Here is a 22110-nt window from a genome sequence, read left to right as displayed (position 1 = left end):
GCTCGTCCCCTTTCTCGGTGACAGGGGCGGGAGGAGGGTAATCAGAGGCGCAGCATCTCGCAGCTCCGCCGGCGCGTGGAGGAGGCCACGGGAAGGAGGAGTCGACGGCGGGCCGCGCTGAGAATGGGAAGTCCCAGCTCCGGCCGGCCCAGGCTCTGGCCGGAGGCTCGTTGTCTTCGCACTCCGGCGACTGCGCTAAACTCCCAACTCCTCCTCCAACCCTCCTTCGGCGGCGGCAGCGGCAGCAGCGGCGGCGGCCGCACAATTCAACATGGCAGCGGGGACGGGCGAGACCACAGGACGCAAGACGCGGGGGAGCGCGCCGGAAACGCGCGTCTGCGGCCCCGGGAGGACCCCCCCCCACGTCGCGGCTGGCTTCGCCGCGCCGGACCGAGGCCACGCCCCCTTCCGGCCGAGGGGCGGCCGGATGCGGGGCTGCGGGTCAGGCGCGGGCTACCGGGTTTGGGCTCCTTTCTCGGGTGTTTTCCGCTGGCAGAGGCCTGGAGGGAGGAGGCGTCAGGTCTCCGTGGCCGAGCTGCCCGTCTCTCTTCTGCGGACGCACATCTTTGCGGAGCTTCAGTGCAGACCCAGGTCATGCTCCGCGGACGAGGTCGCATTTCTGGGGCGCGACAGCCGGACGTTCACACCACTTGTCAGAAAGGTCTGGAATCTGCAGACGGAAAATGGGAGAAGGGACGCGCTCCCCCGTGCTCCTCGCTGGTTCCGTCAGAGCCGCAGGTGCCTACGGTTTCTCAGAGTTTGTCCAGACTTCAGCAGTGGGAGTGGGAGTGAAGGACCAGGTCTCTCCCAGAATTCTGAAACAGAGATCTTGCTGATGGATGTTCCGAGAAAGCAGACGCACTTAGAAAAGATCTCTACCGCCCGCTGGTGTGTCTCGTAGGACAAATGTGTTTGTAACATTTCAGTTCAGCCTCTTCTCCAAGGGTCCTCCACACATTTCCCCCCCCGTTTGTGAATTGAAAAATATTTCTTTTTTCCCCCCTCTCGTCGTTTTCTTTCTCTCAAACCCGAAAGATTTTGTGTTCTTTTTATCCAAAATGAATGTGCCCATTTTGGGGTGTCACCCAGGGAAATACATATTGTGATTTAATCCTTAGAACTTATAGATCTCAGGAGTTTGGTTTTTTTTTGTATGTCTCAGAATACTGAAAGCCACCTAGGATAACCCCCTTTGTTCAGTAAATTAAATACGAGACAGCTGTATTAAAACCAAGTTTTGAAATATGTAAATAATACCCACTGCTGTGAATTATAAGCATCTCCACTTTAAACAAATTAGCATTTATTGCATAAACTTTACCATCATGTTTGCTTGCTATTCGGTTAAAACAAAAGAGTTACCTATATTAAACTTAGGACATCTATCCTTTGCCAAATGAAATTTGGTAAAACTATTTGATTTTAATATTTCTGAAAGCTCCCAGTACAAATCTTGGATGTACTAAACAGACTGCTAAACCATTATCAATACACTTTAAAAATATAAAATATTTGGGCTTCCCTGGTGGCGCAGTGGTTGAGAGTCCGCCTGCCGATGCAGGGCACACGGGTTCATGCCCCAGTCCGGGAAGATCCCATATGCCGCGGAACGGCTGGGCCCGTCAGCCATGGTCGCTGAGCCTGCAGGTAGGGAGCCTGTGCTCCGCAACGGGAGAGGCCACAACAGTGAGAGGCCCGTGTACCGCAAAAAAAAAAAAAAGTGAGGTTCCTATATGTAAAAGCCACAGTGATAGTGGAAAGCATTACCAATTCTTGAGAAGTAGAGATTAGTTTCATAATATTTTCAAACCTGTGAACCAGGATAGTAACAGAAGTATAAGCTTCAGATAGGCCTAAGCTGGAGTTCTTATTCTGTCATTCTAACCTTATGGACTTTGGCCAAGTTGCTATTCTGAGTTTGTTTCCTCATCCATAAAGTGAAAATAATTTCTGTTTAATAAAGGTGTAGCATAAACAGATAATTCAACATACTTCAAAGTTACAAAATTTACCAAGATAACGTGTAAAATACCTGATACAGAGTGGTTACTCAAATACTATTTGTCCTGTCATTGACCATCCTTGCCTGTGGTCTGCTCTGCCTTCCCTTAGCTAAGGGAGCAAGCTTTGAGCTGAAATGTGTACTTTCACCTTGGTCGTATCTAAGCATGCTACTTTGAAAATTGTCCTTCGTATTTGGGACTCTATATAGTTCTTCAGATAGATAGTGAATTTGGGGCATAATTTCTTTGTTAGCAGAATTTCTAGTTAGGCTATATGTTATGTCACATAGGTTTATGTGTCCCAGTATGCTGAAATTACAAAACTTTTTGAAACTATCAATCTAGAGACAGAATCATATTAATTTCTAATAAAAACTGAAAGATAGCAATTTTTATGCCAGAATGCCAGCTTTTAAACGTTGCAGACTACCAAACTATTTTGAAGATAGGAGAGAGAGATGTGGAAAAGGACTGAAAAAAGAAGCTATAGGAGGATAGTTGAATGGACAGTAGCTATGAGTTGAAGAATCTGTCCCGTGCTGACAACTATTGGGTTCCAATCCTTTCACAACCTGTTGTTAGTCTAGACTATTTATGTTTTAATTGATTTTTTTTCTTTCAGGAAATTTTCAACAACTTATCTATTTCTAAATGCAATTTTCTGACTCTTTTGCCCTTGTTCTTTTTTCTTTAGAAATGAGGATGGGAAATTATAACGACCATAGGCTTTTGTCTCAAGCCCAAAACATGTCTTTAACTTTTCCTCAAAATTTTAAATATGGTTTTGTCCACAGAATTGCAATTTAAGTTCTTATTTTCTACCCCTTCCTTGTCGCTTTTGCTTTTCTCTAGGCTTTTTCCAACTTTTTGTTCTTAATTCTTAAATTGTGGGAAATGTAAGCGTGGACATTGCATTGGCAATAGGACTTCCTTACTCTCATGAACATGTGAACAAGCAATATTTGGATTTTCCTGCCTTACCATGCATACAAGGATTCTATTTTTCCACGATCATCCTGAGACCAAGCAGCACTAGCTGTATTTGTTTGAAAGGTTTTAGCAAGTCCCCTTCTTCCTTTGATTCTTGAGAGCATATCCTTTATTTGGCAGAACACAAGACAACCTTCTCTCTGTTTTCCTTGGCAAGTTATTTTCTTATCTCAAATTCTTTTTACCCAGTTTGAGAGACTGGATTTGATCCAGGAAATAAGAAGGATTCTATTTCCCTTCAACTAAGTATCTTGAAGTTTGTAAGCTAGGTGAAGAAGACTGTAGGGATTCTAATCTTCCTGTAGGTATAAAATGCATAAGCTGTCTTAAAATGTCTATGGATATCACTCAGAATAAGGCAATTCCTGTTTAATTTTTCCTATTTGACTTTCCTTGACTCACTTAGAATCTATTTTAGGTCTTTTATTTTCTTCTCTCTTTGCTATAATCCTTTAAGGTAAAGTCCTCATTTTAACAGAAAACATTAGGGTAGCGTATTTACGGAAACGAAGGCATTTTTTTCAGATGCATTCCCTGCCGTTATTGTTATACTTTGCCAATTTCTCCCGTCCTGGTGCTCTGTTAATCCACTTTTCTCCTTTACAAATATCATTGTTTATGTACAGTTACAAGTCCTCTGAAGCACCCTGTTCCCCTTGCTAATGTTAATCATTTAAAAATGGAATGACACCCTTCCTTGTAGGGGAATGTAGAGGTAGCTGCACCCAGGGATCTGTGACATTCAACAGCCATTGTAGTCATAATTACCAATCCTGACTTGCTGCTTTCCCATGGCAGAGCTGAGTTGTAGAGACAGAACAACAGCAAACCTGGCTGCTGCAGGAGTGGTGAATGTCGCTTCCCAAATGCAACCTCCAAGTGCCATGGGTTTAGAATATTCGCCTTGTAAAATATCTCTGCACGTTTATGCGAATGTTGCATATAGAAATGTTTAAGAGAATTTGTCCTTGTCCTCCCAAGTTAAATGTTTTATTTTTCATCAACTAAAATCTTGAAAAGTAAGCTAGCAAACGATATTCCACTCCCTCTCCCTTTTAAATTCATTTTGAGTACAAGCCTCTCTGGGGCTTACTTTTTTAGAAATAGACAACTTATTTACAGCCCATTCTGATTTCTTATTGGTCTTAGTGGAAAACTGAATTCTTAATTGTGCTAGTGAATTACCAGTGATAGTTACTACCACTATATGGCCAGTACCACTAGTCTCCACATACCTAATACATACCTTTATTCAAGAAATTATTTGAAATATATATGTTATAGTTCCCAGGATGCTGCTTACTGTTTTTTTTTTTCTTTTCCACTGCTCTTTAACTTTAATGAATACTCAGTGGTTCTCAGTTGGATTATTCCAGATGAGAGAGGGCAGACATTGGCTTCTTTATTTTAGTGTGCTCAAGGTTAGTCTACCTTATGGATGAGTAGGCAGTTTGGATACTTAGGATGTTTTGATGATGTCTTGAGCCTCCATGGATTACTTCACTGAAAGTATTGAGATGAAGGATATGGACTCTTCTACCATATAACTTTTTTGTTGTAATTTTGATCAAGTTTGTTATTTCTATTTCAGTAAATTTTGTGTTCATTTTTATTACTCTTTTCTTCAGATTTATTAGTAGTTCATTTTCCATTTCAGAGTTGAAATCTAGGCTTACGTATTTTCTTTTTTTTTTTAATTGAGATATAATTAACATTAGTTTCAGTTGTACAACATAATTCAATATTTGTACATATTGCAAAATACATATAACTTTTTAAAAATCAATTTTTAGCTTTATTAAAAATGATACATTCACATGATTTAAAAAATAAAATGATACTACAAAGCTTATAACAACAGCATAACCCAGAAGCTCTATGCTTCCTTCTCTACCCGCATTTACTCCCCCCCAGAGTCATCCTCCACTCTGAACTGTTTCTTTTGGTATTTACATTACAATATTTACATTCCTGTAGGGCTTTTACTTTGTTGGGTTTATTATCCCCTCGATGATTTCTTCAAATTTTCTTTCGTTTAATTGTTTCATTTCTTCCGTATTCTTTAACAACTGTAAAATCCCTCCCCATACTCTTTTCCACATAATCAAATGTATCAGGAATCTATTAGATGTACTTATGTTGTTTTTGTTTGTTTGTTTTAATCAGAGACCTGTCTCCCAGGGCCCTCCGCTTAATCTAGACTGTTGCTCTCTTGACTGCATGGCTGTTGTCTGGGATTTCCTTTCACCTCTTTTGTGTTGGGCTCTCTGATTCTTGGATCCTGTGTTAACTATCTTGGTTTTTTCCCTTGTTTGGATAGCATGTATTCATTAGTGACTTCCCTAGACAAATATATGTAAAAAGTAAAATTTTTGAGACCTTGCACATCAGATGTCTTATTCTAATCTCACAAGTGGCTGATAGTTTAACAGGGTCTAGAATTTCAAATTGAAAGTCACTATCCTTCAGAATTTGGATGTGTTATTCCATTGATTTCTAATTTTAACATTGCTGTTCAAATATGATGTTATTCTGATGCTGGTCCTTTGTGTGTGGCTATTGTCTCTAGAAGTTTTTAGGATCTTCTGTTTGCTCATGGAATTCTGAAATTTGATGATATACCAACATTTTAACATTTATTGTATTAAATGGGTATTTCAAATGCCCTTTCTATCTAAAAACTCATGTCCTTTAGTACTGGAAAGTTTTCTTGTGTCACTTTCTCATCATTTTCTCCACTCTTTTTCTGCTCTTTCTGAAGTTTTTTTCTTCTCTTTCTGAAATACCTGTTGGTCATATGTTAGGCCTCCTGATTCATTCTCTATGCAACTAGGAACGACACACAGGTTTCACTCTGGAACTGCTGCAGTGAACAGTGATCTGTTATCATCTCTGGAGGGACACTGTAAATCCAATGCTAAAGTTGAGAACTAGAAACTAGAACTCTTCTGGGTTTCTAAAAGCTGTATATTTCTGCTGCCACCTTTGCCAGAATGGATTCCTTGTGCCACTTGCTTCTTTATGTGCTTTGAAGTCACAGTTGCCCATGAGTTGTCTATTTAGAGAAAAGTCACAAAGCTGTGCCCTAGCTGGAAGAGAGCCTGAGATTTCAGGTTCAACTTTAGGGATCTGCAGATTCATAAGGTCAGAAACTCCCTGAACATAGGAGGAGTATTTATAGGTACTCAGCAACTAGTTAATTTAGTTGGGGAGAAGTTAGCAAGAGACAGTAGGAACTTTAGGACACTGGATGACTGGAGAGGAGGTCTTTTTAGACAAAGCAAAAATATAAAATATTAAACATAAATAGTACTTGCTTTCCAATTTTATGAAAGTGATAACGATAGCATTTTGTGTACTGCATTACATGCATATAACATACATACCTGAAAGAATTATAAAACTTTGTCTCTTCGAAGTAAGCAGTCCTTTTTATTCCATTTTTTGTCTTTAATATGAACTAGCAATTTTTTTTCCCTCCACATTAATTAGGTTATTTGCCCTTGGAAAGTTAGTAATGGTTGAATGCATTGGTACCATAAGATAATGCATTTTGATGTCATTTATTTATGAATAGCTACCTAGCTAATCCATTAAAGAAAATCATAGTATATCATTTTAATATATTGTCAGAGCCAGTGATATACAGATTTTCCATTTGGAAATTATCATTACTTTTTAAATGTCTGTCTCCATTGTTAGTCTTAAGGCTGTCTGAGAGCTGGGAGCATGTCTTATTCATCTTGATATCTTCTTAATGTTGAGCCTATACAATATTAAATGTATACTTATAAATCAAGTGATCACATCTGATCCAAGGCACAATATGTGAATATTTTTCATGAGGTACAAAGATAGCTATACATGGTCTGAAATCAGGTCAAGAAACTTAGAGTCTTGTCCAAACTCTGCCACAGAGTATTAAGCATGTGATATTCTGCGAGCCCTGGGAGAGAAAATGCAATCTGCAGAAATCAGCACACAACCTAAGGGGAGCAGGGAGAGGGGTCGTGGCTAACAGCAGTAGACAGGAATGGCCTCCACCTTGGATGACCAGCAAACTAATGCAAATCCAGAGCATGAAGTGATTTTTTTTTTTTTTTTTCCTGAGCAGGCGTAGATATCCAGGGTCCCAGTCTGAGAGGAGAAATACAGGGTATGTTTTATGGGTTTCTGGGAGTAATAGTTTTTAGCTTGGTGCAATTGACAGAACAGTAAATCAACGTTGACTTGGTTTGGGAAAGCAACTCTGGAAGCAAATACTGGAGTAAGAACAAGAACCAGAACAAGATATAGTAGACTGGCCATCCCTAGGGTCTTTGGGGGATAGACCAGTAGTTCTGAAAATGTGGTTCCCCCGACCAGTAGCATCACTTGGGAACTCGTCAGCAATGCAAAATCTCAGGCACCACGTTGAATCAGAAACTGAATTAGGAATGTTGGAGGTAGGCCTCATCAGTTCATGTTTAAAAGAACCTTCTGGGTGATTACGATGGCCGGGCCTCCATGAGGGCGTCCAGGGGATTCAAGATTCAAGTTACCTCCACCAACAAGCACCTTCCCTCTCCTCCCCCAACATATGACACTCAGTAGTATATGTCAGGCTGTATCTGAATCCCATTGCTTTTTTGGGAGGGAACTATAAAACCCCCTGGGATATATTCTTGTCAGTTTGAGGCCTAGATAGTGTAGGCTCTGTAGGGACAATGTCTTCATTGTTCACATCTGGCAAAACAGCTGCTAGGGCAAACGGATTAGCTGTTCTAATCTGAGTTCTGATATTAACTAGCCATGTAATCTTAGTAAAGTGACTCAGCTTCTGTATGCTTCCACTTACTGCTTTGTGAAATGAAAGGAATGAATTACTGATTGCTAAGGTCCTTTTCAGCTTAAAATTATATAATCAATCCCATGGGAAAAGACATCCAGCTTTTTAAAAAGTAATGGGTAAAAAGGCAGTGCAAAAGAGAATATAAACAATTTTTTTTTATTATTACAAACAACCTTTTGGTGGTATAGAAATGAATATGTAAACCTTATTATAAGCCTACCTCTAAGAGGGGGTGATAAGAATTACAATCCCTTGAGCATAAACATCCTACTTTTAATTACCTCAGTACAAAGGAATGGGTGATTTGAGACTGTGGTTTCATGGAATTATCGCTCTAATATGTATCATTTATATTCAAAACTAGATTGCATAATACTTGATCATTGTTAAATCAGTCATGCCTCTCAATTCCCCACAGCTGGAACTTAATATTTTTGGGTTTTTTTTTTTTTTTAAGTAGTTGAGGAAAAACATTGAACACTCAAAAAATTTAGCCAAAGTCAGTGGTCATGTTAGAATAAGTTCCTTATTCCTTGTTTGGGAATCAAGGGGCCTTAGCAATTATTTGTTCAAACTCCTCGTTCACCCGTGTCTAAAAATGGAAAAGGCAGGAAAGTATAAGAGAATATGTGCATGTATATGGATTGTTATTTAGCAACAGCTGTCGATTAAATGTGTCTAAAAATTTCACTGAGAGGCAGCATAATATAATGAAAATAATGCAGTCCTTATAGTCAGACAGACCTAGGGTGAAGACCAGCTCTACAGTGGTCAGATTACTTCACTGTAGCTCAGTTTTCTCATCTGTAAAATAGAGATGATACCTATCTCATGGTTGTAGGGAATAAAATTGAAATAACGTATATAACAACACCTGCTACAAAACCTGGCACTTAATGGTTGCTCACTGAATGGTAGCTATTGCTACTAAATAGAACTAAAGTTAATGGATCTCCCACAAAAAAAAAAGATTTTCAAGAATCCTTTTTTTTACTCAGCCATAAACTTGTAACCTGAACACCCTATAGAGTGTAGAACAAGTTTTAAAACTTATTTCCCTTCGGTTTTCTCAGTTCTTGAGTTTCCAGTACCAAACAAAATATTTTGTCATCTCATCAATAATTACAACTTTGCATATTATTTAAGTATCGAATCCCTAAATCTTAGTATTAGAGTACCCATTTTATCTTATTGCTTAAATTATTCCTGTGTTTCTCCAGAATCTATTTGTCCTCTAGAGATATTTTTTAAAAAAATCATGATTAGTGCTTGTATTAGAGCAGGTTCCCTAGAAACAAAGCCTGAGACAGGGGTTCAGGCACACATGCTTTATTGAAAGAACGTTCTTCAGGAAACACTTACAAGGGAATGAAGGAAGCTGCATAGGGAAGGGGAAATCACTGCACAGTTGACATGTCAGATGAAGTCTAGCCTTAGCCTGATCCAAGACAATGAAACACTGGGTCATAAATGAAATTTCACTTCACAGAAATGTCACCTTGAGGCAAGAGGATCAGCCTTTTGTGTGTCACTTATTACACACTCAGCCATTGACTTTGGGAAGAGGGAGCTTTGGGATTTGGGTGCTGACTCCCATTAGCCAAAAGCAATGCCAAATCTCTGGAGAAGGGAGCAACTGTGAGCTGTTAGCAGGCAACACTCCCAGCAGCTGGGAGCTGGGTGCATGAACTGGTCAAGGGAAACTGTCAACAGTGTAGTTCCTTTAAGTGGAAGGTTTCTAAATCCATGATTTTCCATTGCACTCACAGGATGCCAAATGATAATTTCTATATCTGTATGAGCTGATATCTGGCTCACACTCTGTTAGACAAGTCGTGTGCCCTGGCACCCAGAGGAGACATCTTTTGCTAATTCCTACAAAAGCATTGAATAGACTAGTGACAGCTCTAAAGCATAAGCTGCAAGTGAAGGGCCTCAATAACTAGTCCTGAGCAGGGCAAGGAAAGCAATACTGACAAATGTTTAAAGTGAAATAGTACTTGGATATGAGTTATCTTTTCATCAAAGTCCAATAATTGTTTTTCTCTGCTTGGTCAGCACTCTCACTGAGTGAACCCAGCTGGAAATCAGCTGATTTGGAAGCTGGGAATTGTATCTTGTAAGGGTGACCCCCCTACAATACAGAACCGAGCAGAGACAGGGTGAGAAATTGGTTCGATAGCAATTTCTCAAGGACAAGTACAGTTATTTGCTAAAATAACCTTAGAAGGTTGTATTTGGCCGTCTAAGTTCCCAGTCCCTGTATCTCCTTTGGGCATAGCAGCATATATATATATATGTTTTCAAATCATTTCCTTTTGGCTGTACTTTTCCCATTCAGTTTCTGCTCATTGCTAGCTTTCAGATCACTTACTGATCACTGGAATCCATATGTCATCTTTACTCTTCTATATTTTCCTGTAATAGATACCTATTCTTTTTCAAAAGCTGATGTTCATGATCCCGAGTAGTGGTAGCCACATTTATATTTTGTGACCTTGCCCTTAGAAGGTCACATCTAAGGTTTAAGGCCCTTCTGGCCATAGAAGATTGGACCAGGGCTAAATAATCTCTGGGCCAACAAATTTGTTTCCTGAGATCTGGGGATCATGTATTCTAGATGTTAGTATATGCTAATTGCATAAACTAAGGACATATAAATTCAAGGAATGTGGGGTGGCCATTTTCTGCTGTGTTCATGAAAGAAGAACAAAGCAATTTACAGAGAGAAATTGGAATGAAGCGGACTTGAAGAAGCAAAGATGTGAGATCATGTGATCTCTAGAGAGGGAGATAAAAGGAAGAGAAGTCTCCATCCCTGCTAGCTTTCCATTTCCCAGTTGAGGCCCAGTATCAGTTCTTGTTCCTGGATTCTCCATCATCCTATGTAAGTTCCTCTTTTTTGGTTTATTCCAGAGCTCTCTGAAAGTGCACCTCAGGTGGTACTGGAACCCAGTTGCACCTCAGCTGGAACTTGAACCCACAGTCTTCCAACTGAAAACCACAACTCATCTCAGGGCTTAATGAAGCTCAGGTTCTTTATGTCTCGGCACAGAAGGAATTCAGTAAGAGGCAAAGTGATAGGTAAGAAGTAGATTTATTAAAATAGGACGCTTGTGAAGGATTCAAGCGGGCAGGCAAGAGGGCTCTGCCCCAAGAACTAAGTGGGCTACATTTTTATAATCAAAGGAAAAGTGGGGAAGGGTAGAAGACCACCTTCCTCAAAAGATGTTGCAAGAAAATGGAACACGAGAGGATGGTCATATCCCGGGTCTCAGCTGAGTCCCTGGGACAGGCCACCAAATGAGGGTCCTTGGCTTCATGCAGGAAAGAATTCAAGAACGAGCCAGAATAAAGTGAAAGCAGGTTTACTTAGATACTCATTCCATAGGCAGAATGGGGTCCATCTCAGAAAGTGAGACAGCCCTGGGAGATACACACTCCATAGATAAGAGTGTGGACCATCCCAGAGGTGAGAGAGCCCCCAGGCTGCAGGAGTGGTTAGTTTTTATGGGCTGGGTAATTTCATAGGCTAAGGAGTAGGAAGATAATTCCAACTCTTTTGGGGGTGTGGGTGGGGATTTCCAGGAACTGGGCTATGTTTTGGCCTTTGATGGTTGGCCTCAGAACTGTCATAACACCTGTGGGTGTGTCATTTAGCATGCTAGTGTATTATAATGAGTGTATAATGAGGCTCAAGGTCTACTGAAAGTCTAATCTTCCACTGTCTTGGGCTTAGTTGGTTCCAACCAGTTTATGTCTTATCCTCAATGGCTATGTCATTCTTTTAATGGTTGTGCCCTGCCCCCTTCTCTCCTGTCTCATTTCTATTACCTGCACCTAAAAGATCCTTGACCAAGATAACATTTTAAACTAATTTGAACAAGTTGTTTAAAAATTAAGTTTCATATTTTCTTTCTCACATTTCCATTTTCCTCCTTTAAGATTTGTAGGAAGATAAAGACAGTGGAATACTGGCACTTCTTTTTTACCTGGATACTCTTCATACTGAAATTCTTCATACTGAAATTCTTGTATGTTTACGTTATATTCAATTAGACTAGGACTCTGAATTGATGAAAGAGGGAAGTTCTAATAAGAATGCAAACTGACTTGGTATGATGACTCAGCTCCTACGTAATGATGGTGTCTATGTGCACGCACATTATAGTGTTCTGACACACATAAGGAGAATGTGTCATTCTTTCACAATTTGCTGTTTTCATGCAGGTTCATACACATCCCAATCTTATCTTCCTCAGGCTCTCCAAGCACCATTGGATTTAATCTAGATCTGTAGCTCCAACTGATAAGCTCCTTAAAGGCATGGTGCACAAATTCGAACTCATTGATCTTTGTTGCAAATCTTTCTTCTTAAGGTGTTTTCTTGTCTTAGTGAATAACACAGCTGTGTACTCTTTTCCAGTCAGAAACCTCAAAACTGTCCTGTCCCATCCCTCACACTGTCCCCGTCCTCTCTCCAGTTGCTATAGCCTGTCAATTTTACCTCCTTTTCACCTCTTTTTCGTCTCTTCTGCCTATGCCGCAAAGCAGACCATATTTGACTGCCTTCTTGGTCTCCCTGTTTTAAGTCTCACTGCTGTGCCCCCAGTTCATCCTGTACATTTTTGCCAGCAAGCAAGTGAGAAGCCGATCATGTTAGCCTCCCTAAAAATTTCTTCAGAGATTCCTCATTACTTAACAGGGTAAGATTTAAGCTCCTCACTCAGATATATAAGGCCCTTCAATATCTATCCCTCCCAACTTATTCAGCCTCATGCTCTGGTAACTCTTCCCCCTGCGCCCAACCCCTTACACTTCACACTCTGTCAGTGCTTAGAGTTGCTTCAACAGGCCACATTTCTCACACCTTATTCCCTCTGCTTGGAGTGTCCTCTCTCCTGTTTCCCTAAGGTTGTCTGTGTGGCAAGCCCTCCTTCAACAACCAGGTCAAGTATTTACCACTTTTGTGAAGGCTTTTCTGAATTTCCCAGGTAAGGTGCCCTTTTCTCCTTGGTTCCCACATCGAAACTTCCACTATGCAATTCCACTACAGCTTAAAATGAATTAAACTGATGTGTATTTATTTGTTTCCTCATTTGACTCTAAGGTGATGGATCCTGTATTTTTATGTGCATACGACCCCATATATGTGTATTTTTCAGTTACATGATCCCCCACTGCCTAGCACAGATTCTCAATAAATATTTGTTGACTAAGAATTAGAGAAACATGAAAGGGAAGGGAGGAAAGAAAGGAAGGGAGGGAAAAACTAAAGGAGGACTGTTCAGAGTTCTAAGAAACTGCTTCATATCCTTGTAGTTCTCAATATCCTTTTCTTCTAAATAATCCTGGCTCTCCCAATGCAAAATTTTTGAATCACGGCCGAGACTTCTGTTCTCACCCATCAGGATATAAATGCTGAAGCTACCCTCTGCAGCCAGGTGAGACTTCAAAATTCTCCGATTTTCATTGGGAGATCTTTTGCCAGGTACCAGCTTCCTCTCTAACCTTACTTGCTTTTCTTTGACACTCTTGATACATAACACTCTCATAAGCAAAGAAAAAAATTTATTTTGAAGGTGACAATGACTCTGAATAATAGAAATACATTCAATAGTAGTACTGGATTGCCCAGGAATTACATATTATATTTAAATAATCTGTCTAAATATATTTCTACTGCAAAAGTGCAACATTAAAGACATAGAAGCTAATCACTGTGGACATTTTATTCACCATTCAAAGTATATGTTAGTCAAAAAACTTGTCAGTTTCTCATGGAAAACTGAACATACATTTTTCTGGAAGCTCTTGCTTTGTATTTCTTTTGAATTAACAAAGCTACAAGTGATAAATAAAGAAAATGAATTGTCACACTGATATTGCCTGTATAGAACAATCTTCTTGTTTTCTAAGCAAGTTGGGCAGGAGTAGGAAAGAGGGACCATGTCAGTATAAGTAAATAGAGAAATTGACAGTATACAGTTGTTGGGGATACAGTATGTTAGGGGTTTTTGCAAGTCAAGGGTTTAAAATGTAATCATTGGGTGGAGAAATCACTGCTCTTAAGACACTATTGGGGCTTCCCTGGTGGCGCAGTGGTTGAGAGTCCGCCTGCCGATGCAGGGGACACGGGTTCGTGCCCTGGTCCGGGAAGATCCCATATGCCGCGGAGCAGCTGGGCCCGTGAGCCATGGCCGCTGAGCCTGCGCGTCCGGAGCCTGTGCTCTGCAACGGGAGAGGCCACAACAGTGAGAGGCCCGCGTACCGCCAAAAAAAAAAAAAAAGACACTATTGAGTATCTGTTAATTCTATGGGAAATATGATAAGAAAGGGACTTATGGTCTCTTACTCTAATATTTTGCCTTTAATTCCCTTCTTAGTTTCCATAAATTTCTGAGAAGTAGTATATGCTAATGAAGTAGTTTTTCCTGCAAATATTTATGCAAGTAAAAGAAAAAATAAACATGTTTAAATTACCAGAAACGAAGACTTAAAGGAAAAACTGCTTTTGTAGTCCATCTTTCTAGAGTCATCATTTCTTTAACTAATTCACTACAAAAACAGTTCAGGTCTTTATCCTAGTCTTCATATTTATTTAAACTAAGGCTATGATTAAAACTATTTTCGTACCTAAAAATAGAAAGCAATATACTCTTCTTGCTTCCTTAGTATAGCAAAACATTGTCCCAAGGAGCTTTAGTCTATCGATATGTTCTATCACTCTCTTCTGTTAGGTCAGGTTTCATTTTTTATTGCTTTACTCTTCCTAAAGCTATTTTAATTTCCTTCTGAAGATAAACTTTCCAAGGCCAAGTCCTGATGTTTCTCTCATTTGCCTGTTGCTGTTGTTCCATTATAATACTTATTCTTTCTCCAACAAATAGATTGTTAGGTTTCCCACTCTCCAACTTCTATTCCTATATTTCCTAACTGAAGAGGCCTACTAAATTTGGATTTCTAATAGCTTATTTTCTCTTCTGAGGGACATTATGTTGATATCTTACCTATTATGACAAGGTTCCTAATTGTAGTTGCTACAGAACTCTTTGAATTACAAAAAGCCTTTTCTTTTGGTCATCAGTAATAGTTGCCTTTGTTTTCTTGATTTTGAAAACGTCAGAGTCTGTCCTCAAGTAGAAATGTAGAACACCAGTCCTTCAAAACCACCTCAGACAGCATAAACCATAATTTTTTGCTATTCAGCTACTCTCAAAACCCAGTGAGAAATGTGGGATTTTGAAAAGTTTTCAATGGAAATGCTCTCCATCGAAACCCCTAGGTAACTTAACTTTTATTTTTGCATTAAATTCAATCCCTGGGAGGCCGCATGGTTGTACTGCATTAACTTAAGCCTCTTATAGAATGAAGTGCACTAAGTTATAGTGTAAAAACTCTTGATTTTAATAGAAGATTATTGTAAGAAAAAGTATTATGAATTCACTTTTATATTGATGATAAAACTATTGTTCAGGATATTTTTCTTAAGTAATATAAGTTAATAGTCTCTCTATAAGAGTGCTAAGTGAGAAGTTTCTTTCGGAATTTAGTTACAGAGAATAAGCTGTCCAGAAGCATTGGTACAATTTCTCTTTTCTGATGATAGTTGTAAAATAATGTATTTCTTTCCACACACCCCCTCCCAACCCCACCTGCCCCACCTCAGGCTGCTCAAATACTCAGAGCAAAATTTGATGCTATCATATCAACTATGTCAGTGCTTTCAAAATTTCAGACATTTGCATGATACCTTCATGACGTTTGCTATATCCTCATACCTCCAGAAGAATTTATATTCTAATTTTAATCAAAGCAGTTTTTTACTTTAACAAATGTATTTTAAAAGAACACTTGGGTTTGATATGCTAGCTATATATATATATATTTTTTTGCGGTACGCGGGCCTCTCACTGCTGCGGTCTCTCCCGTTGCGGAGCACAGGCTCCGGACGCGCAGGCCCAGCGGCCATGGCTCACGGGCCCAGCCGCTCCGCGGCACGTGGGATCCTCCCAGACCGGGGCACGAACCCCGGTCCCCTGCATTGGCAGGCAGACTGTCAACCACTGCGCCACCAGGGAAGCCCCTAGCTATATTTTTAATTCACATCAAAATATTATTAAACTGTCAAAATAAATGATTTGTATAATGCTTAAAATCATCTCACATACTATCAGTAGTACATATATCATGCACTGGAAAACATTGAACTGTGTTAGCTTAGGATTCGTTTATTTTGCTCTCCTATACCTGGTTCTGATTTTCTTTTAAATAATTTTATTGTGTATGCTTTTTGTTGCCTCAAAATATCTTTGATAAAAGGGACTCTTGACTGCAGGTGTCAGAATCTAAGTGCAACTAGCATATGTAAAGAAAAGAAGAAGGAGAAGAAGGAGAAAGGAGAGGGAGAGAGAACTGGGTCTGTTAACTGACAAGTTCAAGATAGACCTCTTAAGGCTTAGCTGGATCTGTCATTCATTGATGTCAGTAGGTCTCAGCCCTTCATTCTCTACCTTTCAGCTTTGTTCTATGTGGCCATGATTCTTGGTCAGACTCTCAGTGTACTGGCTTCCTGCAGCTCCAGGACTTATCACCTACCAGTTTAGCAATAATTCCAGGGGAAAACACACAAGCAAATTCCTCTTTTCGCACAACTAGAGCAAAAGTCTTAGGTCTGATTCTCATTACTCTGACAAGCATCATGTTACTTAACTAATCACTGTAGCACGGAGTTTTGCAGTGTCTGACTAATAAATTTGCATCATGCACCTGGGGAAGATGGGTCAGTTCCACCCACAGCAGATATAAGAATACTAGGGTAGATAGTTTCTAAAGTAAAAAAGGGTATGGTTACCAGCTGTAATAGACTTAATGTTTATGTCTCCTCTCCCCCAAATTCATATGTTGAAATCCTAATCCCCCAACATGATGGTATCAGGAGGTGGTGCTTTGGGGAGGTAATTTGGTCATGAGGCTGAAACCTTCAAGAGTGGGATTTCAGCAACTATATATTAGGGTCGCTGGGCCTCGGCACTATTGATATTTTGGACTGGCTAATTCTTCGCTTTGGAGGGTTTTTAAACTAAAAGTTAGGTTGAAATATCAGAATCAAGGATAACTTTACTTTTTTGTTGTTTTTGTTGTGTTTTTTTATTTTTAAAAATTTTTATTGGAGTATAGTTGATTTACAATGTTGTTTAGCTTCTGCTGCACAGCAAAGTGAGTCAGTTATACATATACATGTATCCACTCGTTTTTAGATTCTTTTCCCATATAGGTCATTACAGAGTATTGAGTAGAGTTCCCTGTGCTATACAGTAGGTCCTTATTGTTATGTATTTTAGTGGTCCCCAGCGCTTTTGGCACCAGGGACCACTTTCGTGGAAGACAGTTTTTTCACGGAAGCGGTGGGGGGTTCAGGTGGTAATGCGAGCGATGGGGGGCTGCACGTGAAGCTTCGCTCCCTCACCCACTGCTCACCTTCTGCTGTGGCCCGGTTCCTAACAGGCCGCGGACCAGGGCTTGGGGACCCCTGATCTATTTTATCTATAGTCGTGTGTATATGCCAATCCCAACCTCCCAGTCTTCCCTCCCCCTCCCCCAAGGACAACTGTTTAAATAAGTGCAGCCATGTTTATATAATAAATGCTGCTTAATGCAGCATCTGTGCAGCATTAAGATGTTTAACAACATCTCTGGCCTCTATCCACTAGATGCCAGTAGCATCCTCCATTGTAACAGCCAAAAATGTTCCCAGACATTGCCAAATCCCCCTGGGAGGAAAAGTTTCCCCAGTTGAGAACCGCTGCAATATATGTAGATATAGATGTACAGATGTAATGACATTTACAGTTAGAAATGAGCCTCATTGCTGATCCAGGTTTGTGATTAATGGTAAAATGCTATTGATGGTATTATAGCTACTCCATGACCAACATTCCCTTCATTATTACATCTACATAAAGACTATCCTTAGTTGTATGGTCACTGATAAGATTTATTGAATTTATTGCTTGTGCTTCTGTATCTCTACCTCATGGGTTCATAATTATTTTGCATGACAAAGGAGAGAAAACAACTTTACTGTACATCAGGGGAATCTGTCAGTTGCTGCTCTCACACATAATTCTATAGCCATTATTTACGTTTGAAATTGTATTTGATTTCAATCCATATCAATTGTTGTTCTTCTCTTCAGCTCATCATTTGCATATGTTTGTAATTCTATAATTTTCCTCCATATATATTCTTATAGTTAAGCTATGCTATAGCATTTCACCTTCCTGCTAGTATATTGGTTGCAGTTTAGAACATTTTGGTTGTTATAATATTTTGGCATTTTTGTTATGGGTAGTTTGTACATGATTCTAATTACTTGGATTTGGAGAGAGGTCACTAAGACTGGAAGCTGAGTGGTTAGTGGATAGAATCCATGGATAACTGCAATATCCAGTCACAATTCAAGTAAGGTGGGCACCAAAATTTACAGTGGGTGGAAAGAGCATCATCAGACATGTGATACTCTGACGTCTAGATGTAATTGTCATCTGTGAGGGTGGTGCACAAATAATAGCATTTCCAACCATTAAAATGATGTTTCTAGAACAAAATTTCAAACCCAAAGACTGAAGTTTAAAAAAATAAATGGCCCCTAATCTAAGTGGTGGGAATGAGCAACTAGGCAAAAAACTGGAATTGAAACTGAGAATTCTGGAGAGCACAGAGGTCCCATTAGTTGAACTATGTGGTATAGAAATTGTGACTTATGGAATAGTAAGGGAAACCAATGGTAAGTTAGGTATCTCTGGAACAGAATTATAGAAAACTGGCTTAAAACTAAGCTTTGCCTGATGAAAGCTTCTTGGGCACTTTCTGCCTCAAGTCAAAGTGGAAGTGCCATGGGGTGAGCAGATCAAAGAACCCAGAGGGCTATCTGCCAACTGATGAGCAATGGAAGCTGATAGCCGATGTTCCAGCTAAAAAACTGGATTTGATGGCAGGCTATACAACACCTCTGAAAAAAGATTCATAGTACCAACTATTGATGACACAACATGATGTCTCCTAAGATTCATTGGTTGTCTTGATTTGATTTTCTTTTTTCTATGTCACTGGAACCTGTATTGCCTCAGTAGAATATTTTTACGATGGTTTAAGTCTATTCTTGTCTGTGGAAGCTACTGGCAGCCTTTAATCTTTTTCCTGGCTCTTGCTCAGTCTTATTACTTGCTTCTTTAGATTTGGCAGTCAATTCAGAAGTTTTTGCTGTTAATACAATGGTCCATGTTCTTCTTTATGAGTTCCTGTTTGTGCACTTGTATGGGAAAGAATTGCACAAGCTGTAGTTTATCAGGCTTGAGCCGTAGTTTTACATTTTTTTAAACAAATTTATTTAATTTATTATTTGTTTATTTTTGGCTGCATTGGGTCTTCGTTGCTATGTGTGGGCTTTCTCTAGTTGCGGCGAGTGGGGACTACTCTTCATTGTGGTGTGTGGGCTTCTCGTTGCAGTGGCTTCTCTTGTTGCAGAGCACGGGCTCTAGGTGCGCAGGCTTCAGTAGTTGTGGCACGTGGGCTCAGTAGTTGTGGCTTACGGGCTCTAGAGCACAGGCTCAGTAATTGTGGTGCACAGGCTTAGTTGCTCCACGGCATGCGGCATCTTCCCAGACCAGGGATCGAACCCGTGTTCCCTGCATTGGCAGGCAGATTCTTAACCACTGCACCACCAGGGAAGTCCCTAGTTTTACACTTTTAAAAAATTAGACATTTACTGTTTCAGTTATTTAATAATTATAATTATGAATAATATATGAAGGAATAATGTAAAGTTTGCTCTGTTATTCTTTTTAATTTCTTTCCCTCTTTTCTATGGAAAATAAGATAAGTATAAAGTATCACTACCTGAGATTACATTATTAGTTTTTAAATTTTATATTAAATTGTACTAGCTCAATTTTATACTAGTTTGGAAAAGGATAACTACAGTGTATTTATATGCTCATCACATAAAATGTTTTTACTTAGCATGCATTTCTCACATGGTATTAGCTTTCTCAGTTTTACCTTAGTGTATGTATGTGTGTGTGTGTGTTCTCTTTACATCAACCAATGCATTGTTTGAGTCAAATCTTTACTATTTGCTTTACTTAAATCCCTTAAGCTTATGATTCAGATCTCACAAGATATCACAGAAATCTCAACCTAGATGGGAATTTCGAGTTGTTCAAATTGAGCTTTCTTCTTCTTTAGCAATGTTCATTCTTTGTTTTAATCTCTCCCCTCAGGTTCTGTGCTTTTTTAATGAATAAATTTAAGTAGTCAGTCAATCAGTGAATCCATATTCACCCATCCGTTCATAAAATATTTGCTTCACACTATGTCCTGCATGGCAGTTGGCTAGGCAGTGAATGGACATTACCTCACAAGCCAGATTCTTGCCTCTATGCTTTGCTCACCAGTGAGGTATGCTCCCCTGCCCTGCCCTTCAGTTAGTGAGCAAATCCTGTCAAGTCCTCCTCTTTTTCAACTGGTAAATCTGTCCTTTGCTGCTCCTGCCTGTCTCTGTTACCACATTCCTAGATCAAGTGTCTATCTTTTGTCATTGGGATACCTACGACTGATGAATCTCTCTTCCTCTGATTCTTATTCAACTCTGCAGTCATAGGATCTTTCTGAAATGCAAACCAGCTACTCATAACCCCTTGGAAACCTTCCAGTCTCCTACAGTGAAGTCAATATCATTAACATTCTTCAAGCCTTTTCCTGATCTGACTCAAGTATATCTCACCTGCCTCATCTCTTGATACTTCCTCCCTGAAACTCTTCTTGTCCTTCTATCCTTTATATCCTTGTCTTCTTGTTTTTATGTCTCTTCTTGTCTTTATGAGACAAGGGAATTGTCTTTTCCACTCTTTATACCTGGAAACTAGCTTAGTACTTGTTACATTATAAGTGTTAAATAAGTACTTGTTGAATGAATGAATGATTGAACACGTGAACAACTCATCAAGTATCTCAAATATTAAAAAAAACCTTCTAAATCTTAAAAAATGCCATTAGAGTCTATGTTCTATACTCCATACTAGGATTATAAATAGAAAATAACTAATGACTTTGTTGCTAGCTCTCAACCATGTCTGGAATAAGACAAAAAGAAATACATGCAGGAATAGAGTCACTTTGCTTTGTGTCATGTATAAAATGCTGAGTGCAGCCAATTTTCGGCAGGGACTTAGATTTAGGTTTCTTAATTTCAATCTCTGGATTCCCTTTTCTTTTTTTTCCCCATTAAATGACACACAAAAAGAGTGCCCCCCCCAAACACACGCAACTTTTTGTCATCATTCTCCGTATGAATCCTTAAAGTAGCAAACATTCCTAGACAACTGGTGTAATGGAAAGCCCACTGAACCAGAAGTGGAAGACCTGCAGCAATTTGGAAAAATAGGGGAGACTACATTTATCTCAAGGGCAGGCTTAAACTGGTTGGGCCACTTTATTCATCTGGGAAATTAGAGGAATTGGATCAGAAGAGGCTATTCCCGGAGAACATCAAATACTTACTATTCTATATTCCATTTTAAATAGGAATTAATTTACAAATTTTCAATTTATATAAAAGTTTCAGGAAAATACTACATAAAGTAAGGTATATTTCTATAGGTCTCTGCATTTGAATTACCTTAACTTGCATGTAAATCCTTATGTGACAGGGATCTCAACTTCAAAGTGGACTGGGTCCACTGCCAGGATTTAGTCTTGACTAAGCATCTCTTGAAAACTGCTTGCATAAGCCTCAGAAGAGCCTGCTTTTCATGGATTGCTTGTCAGGAGGACTTTGGTTTGGAGTTATGGGAAGTCTGAGGAAGTTTAGTGCATGGGAGCCTGGGCTCTAGAAACAAATGCTATGGAGGGCACCATGTCTCTTTCCCGATCTCCTATTAAATGAGAGTCTTTGGGGAAGAAGTGATTTGTGTGGAAGCTGAAGGAGCTGTTTTTATGACAGAAGATGAGATTTGGGAGAGGGACATTTTCTACATTTTGGAGCAAGACATTGCTGCACTGGCACCATAAATTGTGACTGGAATGTGGTGCCACTTCTGATCCTTCAACTGCAGATTTGGGATGCACTGGGAGACACAGCTTTTGACAATGATGATGCATCCCTTCAAGTGGCTTCTTAACTGAAGTAGGTATGGGGGTTGGCTGTGAACACAGGCAAGACATCCCTGGACACTGAAAAAATATGCTGGTGAAGGGGAATATTGCAACAGACTATTGTCCTGT

General features: G+C 39.6%; 1 protein-coding gene across 2 annotated transcripts in view; it reads left to right on the top strand.

The window, feature by feature from the left end:
• The first annotated feature begins 42 nt into the window (after positions 1-42).
• The window catches only part of LOC149748369 (uncharacterized), a 66728-nt gene continuing 44660 nt past the window's right edge, over positions 43-22110 (top strand). For both annotated transcript variants that reach the window (XM_089917455.1, XM_089917454.1), the window contains exon 1: positions 43-22012. In XM_089917455.1, the coding sequence (XP_089773581.1) occupies positions 124-792 (669 nt within the window). In that variant the 5' untranslated portion in view covers positions 43-123 and the 3' untranslated portion in view covers positions 793-22012. The remainder of the gene's footprint in view (positions 22013-22110) is intronic.

Source organism: Delphinapterus leucas, chromosome 9 (genome assembly GCF_059928025.1).
Source record: "Delphinapterus leucas isolate spDelLeu-1000000601 "Yukka" chromosome 9, BTC_Dleu_Yukka2, whole genome shotgun sequence".
Taxonomy (NCBI): domain Eukaryota; kingdom Metazoa; phylum Chordata; class Mammalia; order Artiodactyla; family Monodontidae; genus Delphinapterus; species Delphinapterus leucas.
This window is presented reverse-complemented; position numbering and strand designations above follow the sequence as displayed.